The sequence below is a fragment of the Quercus lobata genome, chromosome 8, assembly GCF_001633185.2.
Source record: "Quercus lobata isolate SW786 chromosome 8, ValleyOak3.0 Primary Assembly, whole genome shotgun sequence".
NCBI lineage: Eukaryota > Viridiplantae > Streptophyta > Magnoliopsida > Fagales > Fagaceae > Quercus > Quercus lobata.
The window spans coordinates 52,447,468-52,461,157 of record NC_044911.1 but is presented as its reverse complement, the minus strand read 5'-3'; the positions used below and the strand labels follow the sequence as shown (position 1 = coordinate 52,461,157).

Below are 13,690 nucleotides of genomic sequence, written 5' to 3'. Positions count from 1 at the left end.
GATGAAGAAAATAAGGGGCCCAATAACCTTTTTTTTTGTTATTGTGGGCCAGTAAGAGCATTACTGGGCCTAGCCTCATTGATAAGTTGGTGCCTCTTTTTTCCTTTCTAAAAAAAAAAATTCTATGTTTACGAAAATAGGATAGAGGAAGCGGAGGGTTGGCCAACTTTATCACAATTTGTTCACGTGATAAGTTGTAAGTAATGGAGTTATAGATCTATGTGGGATCTATTATATTTACTCCGTCATGTTGTGTGTAAAATTATAATACTAGCAATTTTGGGAGGATTGGAAGCAATGGATCAAAAAAAAAAAAAACAAAAAAAACGAGAAGAAGAGAAGAAGCAAATTTCGGCTATCTTCCTATCTCCCTTAGTTCTAAATATATCTTGAATAAATGAGAAGATTATCTTTGCCGTATAGAGTAGCAACCATAGATCAACTACATTTTTCTTTTTCTTTTTTTAGGCATCCTCGGATCTTTCTACTTTTTTTTTCCCTTATTTTTCAGGTGTCATTGTAATTTTTTTTTCAGTGAACTTATGCTTTTAATCAACAAATTATGTCCCCTAAGTAGAAGGGGCATAATTATGTTCTTCCAAGCGTCCTTGGATCCTTTCATTACATGCAAATAATTCATGTAGTATCCACCTAGATATTTGGATTTATGAGTCCTATTTTCACTCATGCTCTCTAAATTTATCTATAGTCAACTCTTTGGTCATAGGATCGACTACCATCTCATTATAGGAAATAAGCCTCGTATCTCATCCCTCTTCACTATTCGTTATTTTTCTTTTCTTCTTAGAAAATAAAAACATAATTTTGAGTTGTATGAAAATTATGAGTTAGGTGTGTGGTAATTTATATGGAGCTATTGATTTGGAAGGAATGTCCATTTTGTATACGTGCAAAGAACTTTTTAGTTCAATTGATACTTTTTTGCGTTTCTAACGAAGACATTAAGAGTTCAAAACTCACATTCTTTCAACTATTGAATAATAATAACAACAATAAAAAAAAAAAAAAAAAAGATTGGGACAAAATGACCATATTAAGATGTGACTAAAATTAAAAAATTTATTTAAAAACCAAATGAAAACCAAAAGGGGGGGGGGGGAGGTTTGTAAGTGGCACTCCTATCAAAATAGGCCTAAGGAGCAACTAGGCCCAACCTACTTTCAAACCAAGCCTAATCCAGTCGAGATGACCGACACATGCGACAAGCGAATATTCCAAGGGGTATCCAATACCCGAGGAAACATCGTTAGGGTAGCCCCGTGGCAGACAAGGGTGAAACCGTCCCAATTGAGAACTAGATAACCGAAGAGGGTAATGGTAACAAATACAAGTGAGGGTAGAAGGTAACTTCCCTATAATGCAACCATCATATTCGCATTAAATGCACTGCAACAACCCAACTAGCCACATTAATGACAAGATGATGCCTGAACAGTAATCTAGAGCCCGTATCTCACTTAGTCACCACCTGAAGGGGAAGGATGGGACAAGTATCAAAAGGAAGATCAACAACCATACAAGTGGAAGGCTTAGATTAAAAGAAAATAACTATAAAAAAGGAAGGATCCCTAGTGAACAGAGATCATAAAAGTTAAAATAGAAATACATTGCCAAAAGCCATAGAACTTGTATGAAATAGCCCCTCGATCTACTCGAGGAGGTTGGAATAAAAATTCTTGTCCTATTTGTTATTTCTTTTTGTCAGCAATTAGAAGGGAATCGACCTTTCTTTTTACTTTCTCCAAATTGTTCAACTTTGAAGCCCAAAGAGTTGACTTGCAAACTCATCTCTATAAATAAATTGTATTGGGCCTAGGAATCAATCTTATAACGTTTTTTAGCCCGTACAAAAACAACCCCAAAAAAATAAAAGCTAAATACCAAAAAGTGACAAATCCCATTGGCAAAGATCAGTTCTATGGCTTGTGAAGGTCTTCAGGAATACCAACAATTGCATCCAATCCACACCAAGATCCCACGCATAGCAAGGTCAGTCGAATGGTCTACTTAAAATTAACTTTGATGGAGCACTCTTTGCAGAAGAAAACAAGGCTGGCCTTGGTATTATAATTTGTGATGACAGATTGGTCATGGCTGCTTTAACACAACAGATTCCACTACTTGCTTCAATAGAGATAATGGAAGTGCTAGCAGTGCGCCGAGCTTTTTGGTTTGCAAAGGAGTTGGGTTTTCAAAGATTGATAGTTGAAGGTGATTTAGAAGTCATTATTAACTCAATCAATTGTGGCAATATGGCTCAATCTAGGGGTGTGTAGAAAACCCATCGACTCGCCAAACCTGACCTAACCCAACCCGCCGGGTTGGGTCGGTTTTTTAGGCTTGGTGGATTGGATTGGGTTACAAAAATTTTTTTTATAGCAGGTTGGGTTGGGTTTGGGTCATAAAATTATAAACCCGCCAAACCCGACCTGACCCACCCATATTTAATATATATTATATATTTAATAATTTTTTTTTTTTAAATCAACTGTAGGGCACTTATATGTATTTAATAATTTTTTAAAAAAAACCAGTGGTAGAGCAGCATTTCCTTGGTTCCTCCTACTAATACTAATTTAATATATATATATATATATAATATTATATAATTAATAAATTTTTTAAATAATTAGTTCTTCCTATCCTATATAAAAGCCAATCAGTTCACACAAATCATAATAAATTACTATTGTTGTTTAGTCATTAGTGTTGTTTGCCTTTAAGGAGTTACATTGATATTAATCTTTAGGTTTTTTTAATATATTAATATTTATATTTTTTTTCTACTCAATTTAATAATAATAATAATAATAAATTTGTCAAACTCATGGGTTTAACCCGACCCATGTGGGTTGGGTTGAATTTTTTTTTGACCCACCATGGTGGGTTGGGTCAAAAAATCCACTCAACCCGACCCAACTCGACCCATGTACACCTCTAGCTCAATCTGAGTTTGAGCATATCTTACAAGACATTATTTTTCTTTATTCTTTTTTTAGTCATGTATCTTTTCGCCATATTAAGAGGCAAGGTAATTGTGTGGCTCATAGACTAGATAAACAAGCCGTAATTAGTCCATTGGATGGAGTCTGTTCCTCTAGACATAATTGATGCTCACAATTTTGACCTTCGTTTTAGTATATGATAAGGGGTTTCTAAAAAATAAAAAGCTTACAAATCAAGTGAAATTTATATTTTGGAAATGAAAATACTAAAGGTATTAATTACAAGTTTTATTATATAAAAATTACAAATCAATTTTTTTTTTTTTTTTTTTTTTGAGAATCCAACTTCAAATTTATAATCCTAAAGCCAGCCACAATCAATGTGATGATTGAAAAACTGCAATCATCTTATAAATAAGAGAAAAAAATCTTATAAATAAATGGTTTTTTTTTTTTTTTTTTTGTGTGTCGGTAAACCATCAATTAAGAAACTTAATATATTAAAATTATAGTACCCTTATCATCAATTAAAGTACCCCTGGATGTGATGATTCATGGTGCATGACACTAGGACTTCAATAACACTACTCTACTGTGTGAACGAGCAATAAAACATGCTGGCGTGGAGATAGGAACGGAAAGTACAGCCTCATTTCCAGAAGAGTGTAGCTTAGGTTAGGAACTACATAAAAAAGTCAAAACCCGACCGAAAACAAAAGTACTATAATCTGACAGAAGAGAAAAAGAAAGCACAGAGAACCAAAAATAGAGAGGGCATGGGCACTCTCTGGTTATGGCTCTTCTCCTTCTTCTTCATTCTTGGTCTTCTTTGCACCATCGGTTTCCAGGTTTTTCATTCCTCACCCAAATTTTCTTTCTTTTCTTATTTATTTATTTTAAAATTTTTTAATCTGTTTATTTATTCGCAATAACTACATATTTATGTCCCTATATTTATCACTAATAAAGTTGGATTCATTATTTAGGACATGTTCGAATGTGTCATTTATTATTCTTATTATTGTTTTTTTCTGTTTTTCTCGCATGATTGCCAGTTTCGATGTTTCTTAACCACAATGAACGCCTGTTGTGAAAAATGAAATTAAAAAAGTTTGCTTTCACAAACTTGAAGGAAACGTAGTAAAAAGAAAGGGGGAACTTTTTGATGTTTTCATAATTCATATTTCTATTGAAAAATTGGGTGATTTCACTTCTTTGTCTCGTTCAATTCATATAAAGTTTGGCTTAGAAATTAGAGAATACGCTATTTTATTATTAAAACATATTAACGTAGCTAATGGGTATTTCGTAAAATTGTTGGAAAAAGAAAAGAAAAAATCTTTTAGGACTTGAAAAATTTATGCAGTAAAAGCATAATTCAATGGCATTAAATTAAGAGGGAGAGGGATAGAGAGGATTGGTGAAGTGAAGCAATAAATAATTAAATTACAAAGACATAGTTCAAATAGCAGAACCATGTTGTGCTTTAAATGAAGAATAGGCTGAGATATCATATGGCGCTTTCTTTATTAATTTTTTTGAAGCTTTAAGAAGACTGAGCTTTGGAAATGTTTATTGCAGCTTATTTGCTTGGTGGACCTAGAGTCTGACTATATCAACCCATATGATTCAGCATCTCGGATAAACAGCTCGGTTTTGCCGGAGTTTATTGCTCAAGGACTCTTAAGCCTCTTCTTTCTCCTAACAGGAAATTGGGTTATGTTTTTGTCATCTCTCCCATACCTATGTTATAATGTGAGATTGTAAGTTTTCTTCTTGTGACCTTGACATATTGTCAGTGTAGTTCATATAGTCTTGTCTCCTATTTGAGCGATACTGCATGATCATGTTGTGCACTTTGAAACTTACTTTCATGTCATTTAAGTTGTGATACAAGTAATACTTGATTTGGGGTGGGGGAGTGGAAATAGGCAATAGTTCTCGTACTTAACCTAATTATTGCAGTCAGATGCATATGGCCTTTTGGTTTGTCATGTCTTTGTGAATCCTTTTACTTTGAGATGAGCAAACTTGGATAAGAAAAAGGGTACAATTTATGCTCATTTATCCATAAGAGTTATCAGCCTTTGACATTTCCATGGAAATTGGTACTACCTGCATTCCTTTTTATTGGTTCTATTTAGGAAATCCAACTTTTTTAAGGGGACATCATTTTAATGCTTTGTCTTTTAAACAAAAAGGTATATATCTTATTTTGAAATGATAGAGAGGTATGATCCTTCATTGTCAATGGTTAATCAAGTGAAAAATACTACAACGATCTCCCTTGAGGTTTAATAATCTACAAGGCTTGGCCTTGGGTTTGATAAATGATGATGATTTCCCATGGCACTAACTCATTTGCTGATTTCATGCTAAAAATGACCTTTTTTATACCCCAAGTGGACCCTTCTTTTATTTAGCTAGACTCTGGAAGGACAAATATTCCTTTTTGTGAAGTTAAATGGAATGAAAAGAAAGTGTCAGTTTTAAGTTTGGATTTTAAAATCTTTCTTTAAGAAGGTATAGTTCTCATAAAATGTGGTGTTATCAGAAAATAACATTACCTATAAGCATTGTCTACCCTTCCACTCTGACCAAGGAGGTTGTGTCCTGGATTAAGAGGAAAGTTGTTATGAATTCCCCAGAAGGTTTATTGTAGATTTAATCATGCTCATAAATTTGGGTGACCAAGATTAGGACTCAAATGCCTTCTCCCCTGCCTCTTCAGTGGAGGTCACATATCAATCAACACATGACATTTTGAATCTCACACTAGTTCTATTATTGTCTTCTCTAGAACACTTTCTATCATTTATAGCTGATTTAACATGGGCAAGTGCTTGCACACATGCATGCATTTTCAGATTTGACCTCAAATAGAAAATAGCAAGTATTTGCAAACTCATAATCAGGCCCCAGTTCAAACAATGCATCTGAGATGATTTATAAACACCTCCCCCCCCACTTTTTTTTTCCCTCTGATCAGGTACATGAAGCAACAGCACTTGGTTGACGTAACTGAGATCTATAACCAGCTGAGATGGGAGAAAAAGCTGCGCTTTTTAAAGCTTGCCTACCTTCTATTCCTATTCTTCGTTTCTCTGTTCTGGTATTCTGATAATAGACATTCTTATACCCTTGATAAATTGCCGTTTACACTTTTAGAGCAACTTTGGTGAAATGATGTGTTCCCTTTCATGTACAATCTCTTTTAGGATGATTTGGAGTATTGCAGATGAACCTGAATAATTTGGAATTATTGCATCTGACAAGCATGCTGCTGTAAGTTTATAGTACTTCTAGATTACCGTTTAGCAAAGGTTATATGTAAGCAACATAAAGTTATAAGATAAAGATTTTTTTTTTTTTTTTTGTTAGCATGATAAAAGCAATTCTATTTTTGTCACTAGGAAAAGGGTACTTAAAAAAAAAAGGATTTTAAGTGACACCTGCTCCCAATGGGTTTTGAACTCCCAATCTCCCTTCACCCATTCTCATGGGGGAAGGAAGTGCCATTTGAGCTAGAGCTCATTGGCTGTAAAAGGATTATTACATCATGATCATATCATATCATGTATTGTGTCTGATACTTGTTTTGAAGTATGGATGAACTCTTCCTCCTGAACTTTATTTTTTTATAATTTGAGAAATTAATAAATATCTGACAAATGATAGTTATCAATTACATGTTCCTCACAATTCTCTCCTTTCTTTTATAACTTATCAAAAAAAAAAAAAAAAAATCTCTGCTTTCTTTTTAAATCAAAATTGGTCCATGTTACATTCAAAACTTCCCCTTGATTCATGTAGTATCAAATTCATGCATTGCCTCTTTTCCTGGATGAGTCTGATTTACTCTTTCTGGTGAATGCCAGGTACTTTCGATGGATTACACTTGCCAAAAAGAAAAAGGAAAAAAAGGGGGGGAAGTTAGATACAGTTTTTGAGTATTAATTTTCGGGAAGTCTGTAAATTTGGCTGCAATTCGGCAACTTGTGTCGTTGGTAGCGCAGTTGATGCTCCACTTCTTTTATGCATTGCAGGCATTCTTTTTATTGATGTATTAAGTTTTACATTGATACAAGGCATGAAGTAACAAAAGTTATGGAGGTCGCCCATTGTGCTTTTCCAAGTGATACATGCAACAGTTAAATAGAAATGATGATCTTTTAATTTGTTAGCATAAGTTTGGCTTTGGCATAGAATTACTTATCTTGGAAACTTTGTTTATATATATATATCTTACCAAGACACGAATGATTTGATGTCTTCCAGGCCGAATTTTCATATTGTTAATGTTTGTTTTGTTTGCATGTTGGGGATGGCTTTTCTCTGTGCATGGATTTGATCAAGAGCAAATAACTAGAATCCAAATAATTATTAGGGTGGACTCTTTATTGCATCGCTTGAGATTTTTTGGTGAACTATAGACTAATAAGAAAGTTGTAACAAGCATGTTTCCCAGGTAAGATTGCTAAAATTAATTTTGTATAGCTGAGGCAACAAAACTGATGCTCAATGTGTCAGTTTTGTAATTAATAAAACATGGTTAAGGATTATATTATGGAGGAAACACTGTATCAGCTAAAATGTGGTCGCATTGACTGAAGATATTTGTGTTTATTATAGGCTTACATAACTGGTAGATAGATTGAGTTGACTAGTCCATACATGTTACTTTGCTATTTCAGGAAGTTAATATCTACTAACTTGTGTAGATAGATTCATATTTCATACATACACGTATGTGTGTGTATATATATATACTTTTGAGAATCTATGAATATTATGGAAAATACATAATATATATTGTATGTATATATTATGGAAAATACTGACAGAAGCAAGCCAACAGCATACGAGAACACTAGGAAAGTAAGCTTTGTGAGTAACTATAAATCTAAAGACAATAAATTTCACAATATTTTTTATAATTGTTAAGGTGACAGGTTATAATTAGTATATAATAAAAGTGAAATTAAGCAATGGTGATGAAAGTACGCTTTGTGAGTAGAAATAAATCTATGACAACAAATTTCACAATATTTTTCATAATTACTAAGGTGATAAGTTATGATTGGTATATAATAAAAATGAAAGTAATGATGATTCTAGTAAAAGTGACGCTGCATTAATCAATCTACCACCCCTCAACAAATTGTGACATTTGTTGCTGATGCATGTAATGGTCCCAAATACTGACATGTATTGACTCAAACGTGAACTTGACCCAAGTCTATGTGGGCGGTGGAACACGTGTTTGGACTATAATAAATTCCAACTACTATGATCATTGTTGTGATTGTTCCATTAACGTTATCGTGAAAGGGGAGACTATCCTATAACAATGACAACAAAACTCATAACACAAACATTAACGAAACAAAGCAATTCAATTCTTAAAATTTCACATAATACATTTTAACAAAAAAAATTGATAACTAAAACAAACAGCAAAAGATAAACTTTTATCTTAAAAAAAAAAGGAGAGAAACATGTCACCTTTTGTGACAATACCACTATCATGACCACATCTTCAAGATCACAACTAAGTAATGTGAAAAATTAAAAGTACAATCACAGAAAATTTTAAATTTCATGATTAAGGAAACCAAATAACCAAATCTGAAGCTATGGAACTAAAATAATAATAAAAGAGTTTGGTTGAGAGGATGAAAAAAATAAGAGAATAGAAAATGTTGTGAGGATAGAAAATATTTTAGTTTTCCACTATATGTATTTTATAGAAAGGATGGGAAAGTGGAATAATTGACATTAAATTTCTAGTATGCTTATTATAGTTTAAAATATTGAGGTAACAGGGGTCACAATGTCTTTTGAATCTGTCACACATTTTCCTCCCCATTTTTCTTCCAATTTTGGAGGACACCCATCATTTTCTGTCCACCCAAATTTCAAACTAAATAATAAAAACTCTAATTTAATTTTTCTTTCTTATTTTTCCATCCTTTCAACTTTTTCTCCCGTCCAAATCAACCATAAAAGATTGAGAGAAAGATTAGATAAAAAGTTGATAGAAGAATTAATAAATCATAGAAATAGAAATCTCAATTGACACTATTCAAACAAACCAAATGATGTTGGACTTTTTTTTTTTTTGAGAATACTAAGTATTTTAACACACACACGGAGAAAGGGGAGAAGATCTTAAAGAAATTGACAATAACATATACCAAAATGATGTTGGACTTTAACATAACAAATTCAGAGAGAAAAATAATAATAAAAAAGTAGTCCTTAGATATATAGCATAAATGTTGTTATCAAATGATGTTATGAAAAACAAAAATTATTGCTTAAAAATAATTTGTGACATGGCACTTTGAGGATCATGTATTTTTAATCCTCCTAAAAGGAAAAGCTATGTGATAGAAGCTCAAGCTATTGCTAGGAATTTTTCCAATGGTAAATGAATCTTAAGTGATGAGTTAGTATTTTAGTATGGAAAACATCGGCCATTGATGAATGATGAGAAGAGAAAGTCATTATGAATTATAATGTTTTAGGCATAGTTGTTAGTATCAAACAAATTATTTAATACTAAATAGGGCCAACCCATGAACCTGACCCGATGAAAAAAAAAAAAAATGTAAATCTTAAGATTTGAAATTAATTTTAATAAAAATTTAAATAAACTAAAACAAACAACAAAAGATAAACTGTTATTGTAGGGGTGACAGACCAGGGGGCCCATACCAATGTATATGTTGGGCTAGGGGCCTAGTCTGAGGAAGAATTCCTTTTCGGCCAAGCAAGACCAAGGACAAAGGGGATGGTCTGTCATTAAGAGTGACACTCCGGACCATTCCATGGAAGATGATAAGTATTAAGAAAAAAAAGGATAAGGGAAGGCACAAAAATATCTAAGAGAAAGCTGCTACTATTGCATTAAGTGCTCTGCAACTCACTGAACCCTGCTTTTGAGACTTTACAACCACTCCTAATGGCTCTGGGAAAGGCTGATGGGACAAGTATCAATACTACCAATCTAGATCTACACGTGAACGGTGGAAATGGGAGGAAGAGAGTATAAAAGAAGGGGGGGGGGACAATATATGAGGGCGATCAATCTCCTCGGATAAAATTCAAGAACGTCTCTTCCTAGTAAATCTATGTTATATTTCTTTTTTTATCATCAAGACCTGTTGGTCAATCGTCTGATTCGCAAAGATCCAAGTTTCCAACTCATTCTCTACAAATTCATTGTATTGGGCTCATTGGACCAAGACTCCATTTGTGACCCTACAATTTAGGCTTGGGCCCCAAAATTGTGACCCTACAATTGGCGCCGTCTGTGGGAACCTGGTTCTAAGCAAGTTGAATGCTTAACCTACCGAGGCGATGCAGCGATATATCAACCATGGGTGGAGGAGACCATTTTGGCCGTGACGTATGCCATGCAGAAGATTGCTCCGTACGGAACTATATTGGGGGCTTTTAATATCAAATATATATCTTGTGCCCCCGTCATGGGACAGGTTCTCACAGACCTGGTGGCCGATATCGCTAAACCTTCGCCGGTTGAAATGACAGAAGCACAGCACATAGGTGGAAAATTAGTTGACATGGCCTTGCTGCATGCGATCCTTTATCCAGAATGGTACATGTTGATGGCACTACAAATCAAAGGTGATCTGAAGTGGGGCTAGTTCTAAATATCTCTTCAAAGTGCTTAAACAGAATCTAGCGCATGCCTGAGTCCTCGGACCAGATGCTTGGGGGAAATTAAAACTAGGATATCTTTTCAGAGTGCTTAAACAGAACCCAGCGCATGCCTGAGTCCTCGGACCAGATGCTTGGGGGAAATTAACACTAAAATATCTTTTCATAGTGCCTAAACAGAACCCAGCGCATGCCTGAGTCCTCGGAGGGAAATTAACACTAGTATATCTCTTCAAAGTGCTTAAACAAAACTTAGCGCATGTCTGAGTCCTCGAACCAGATGCTTGGGGGAAATTAACACTAGGATATCTCTTCAGAGTGCTTAAATAGAACCCAGCGCATGCCTGAGTCCTCGGACCAGATGCTTGGGGGAAATTAACACTAGGATATCTCTTCAGAGTGCTTAAACAGAACCTAGCGCATGTCTGAGTCCTCGGACCAGATGCTTAGGGGAAATTAATGCTGTGACATCATCATAAATGTTGAACAGAACCTTAGTACACGATGGTTCCCTCAGATCGCTTACTTAAAATTCCACATTTTTTGATGATTGCACTGATTGCAGTATGGAGTACACAGTTATTTTCCTGATTATTTTTACATAGTTAGCTTATTTAAAGTTAGTAGTCGGGTGCCACTGTCTGCTCTGATAAATTTTGGGTGACAACTTTTCGTTACCGTCAACAGCATCAATTTTAAGTCCCATTTGAGGGAAAAACACCAACACACCCATTCACGAAATAATTATTGCAGAAAAGGAAAGATTCATAAAGTAAAAATGCAGCTTTTTATTAAATAAAGGAAAAGTACATCATATACAAAATGGCTTAGGTAACCCTGTTTCAAAAACTAACTATAAAAAAAAAAAAAAAAAAAGGAACTCGTAGGGATGGTAGATCCACAATCTTGTTCTAGCAGCAATCGAGTCAGTATGGATGGTACCGGCGATGAGAAAGAAGAAGAGACGGGAACGCTTGATGGACCCCTCTTCTCCTAGCTACAAGATGTTCTGCTATCAAGGCTGAGAAACGGGTGAGACTCAGACTTTGTCGCAACAAAAATCTGATGCGATCTACACTTGCTTCGGGTCTTGGCTGAAGGAGGAGGGATTTCTTTCTTGCTCAGTTGAAAGGAAGGAACGTCTTTGGTCTCTGCTTCCCTTGCCTTAACTACGTTATCCAGGATCTTGGCGGCATCCTTGGTTTCCGAGGAGGGCTTGGTTTCCTTGCCCTCACCTTTATCCTTAGCCACCTCATTCCTTAGATTTTGATCACCATCTTGGTGGGGTCCCTAGGAATGCCTAAAGGATTAAGAACTTGAGGTTCCTGTAGAACTCAAGGATCTGTAAATGAAGAAGAATGATTCCCCTAAAGGTGTCTTATATAGAAGGCAAAATCTGGTAGAAATTAATTCGTTCGAGTTTCAAAGAAAGAATTACGAGTGAGATAAATCCCGCTCAATTTCCAAAGAAGTCTTTAACCGTTGGATCTGCGTCACTTCGTAAAGACCTTAATGAAGGCGCGCCTCGTGTACCGAAACGTCAGTAACGCAATTTGGATAAACTAAAAATATCTTGCAATCGGAAATGGTGTAAAATTGGCGAGAAGAGGCTTTTATCACATTGACATCCTCCTTTCCTCCCAGGGAGAAGAAAAGAAGAATCCCGAGGGGCTATTGTAGGGGTGATGGACCAGGGGGCCCATACCAATGTATATGTTGGGTTAGGGGCCCAATCTGAGGAAGAACTCCTCCTCGGCTAGGCAAGGTCGAGGACAAAGGGGATGGTCTGCCATTGAGAGTGACACTCTGGACTATTCCATGGAAGAGGATAAGTATTAAGAAAGAAAAAGTCAAGGGAAGACATGAAAATATCTAAGAGAAAGCTGCTACTATTGCATTAAGTGCTCTGCAACTCACTGAACCCTGCTTTTAAGCCTTTACAATCACTCCCAACGACTCTAGGAATGGCTAATAGGACAAGTATCAGCACTACCAATCTAGATCTACACGTGGATGGTGGAAATGGGAGAAAGAAAGTATAAAATAGAGGGGGGGGGGACGATATATGAGGGGGATCAATCTCCTCGGATAAAATTCGAGGACGTCTCTTCATAGTAAATCTATGTTATCTTTCTTTCTTTATCATCAAGACCTGTTGGTCAATCGTTTGATTCGCTAAGATCCAAGTTTCCAACCCATTCTCTACAAATTCATTGTATTGGGTTTATTGGACCAAGACTCTATACAATTTAGGCTTGGGTCCCAAAATTGTGACCCTACTTTTAAAATGGAAGAGAAACATGTCACCTTTGTGACAAATTATCAACTCATCTAACCTTTCTCTAAATCTTTTCATCTTCTCTTTTATCAATATTTAAGTTCCAAAGCATCATATATATTTAGTTATTTGGTTTTTCGATGGTAAAAATTTCTGGGACTGGACTTTTCGTGATGCTTAGTTGTGGTCTTGAAGATGCTGTCATGATAGTGGTATTGTCACTTGATATTTAGAAGAAGATTTGAGAGGTGTTAGAAATAGAAAGCTTAATCGATACTATTCAAACGAGCCTAATGACTTTGTACTTTAACGTAGCAAAGTGCTTTTAACAAAGTGGTCTTTAGATATCAATTGATGTTAGTATAAAAAATAAAGAATAAAAAGTTTTTTTTTTTTTTTTGGGCTTAGAAATAAGTTGTGACAAGGCGCTAATTTGGAGATCATCTATTTTTAATCCTATCAAAAGAGAAGTTTCGTGATAGAAGCTTAGGCTACTGTTATAAGTTTCACATGATTTGTGAGTGATAGAATTATGTAGGTAAATCATTAAATTTGTTATCTCCTAATAGTTTAAATTTTTGAAATAATTAGTAATTTAACATTGTATTAGAGTGCATCTTGAGTTCTCGATCTACACTATATGCCATTTAAAATCTTATGTGTCGAGCTTTACCTATTAAAAAAGAATTTAAATCTACACATGAGAAAGAGTTATTTAATACCAAATGAAGGATAAAGGAAACCGATTGAGAAATTTGCA

General features: G+C 34.9%; 1 protein-coding gene across 1 annotated transcript; it reads left to right on the top strand.

Annotated features, from left to right (window-relative positions):
• Positions 1-3,530: 3,530 nt before the first annotated feature.
• Positions 3,531-7,149, top strand: LOC115958260 (protein cornichon homolog 4-like). Its single transcript, XM_031076669.1, has 5 exons — positions 3,531-3,814; positions 4,548-4,729; positions 5,956-6,078; positions 6,185-6,251; positions 6,845-7,149. Exons 1-4 carry the CDS (start codon positions 3,743-3,745, stop codon positions 6,216-6,218), a joined length of 411 nt encoding a protein of 136 aa, XP_030932529.1. The 5' UTR covers positions 3,531-3,742; the 3' UTR covers positions 6,219-6,251; positions 6,845-7,149.
• The last annotated feature ends 6,541 nt before the right edge of the window (positions 7,150-13,690 follow it).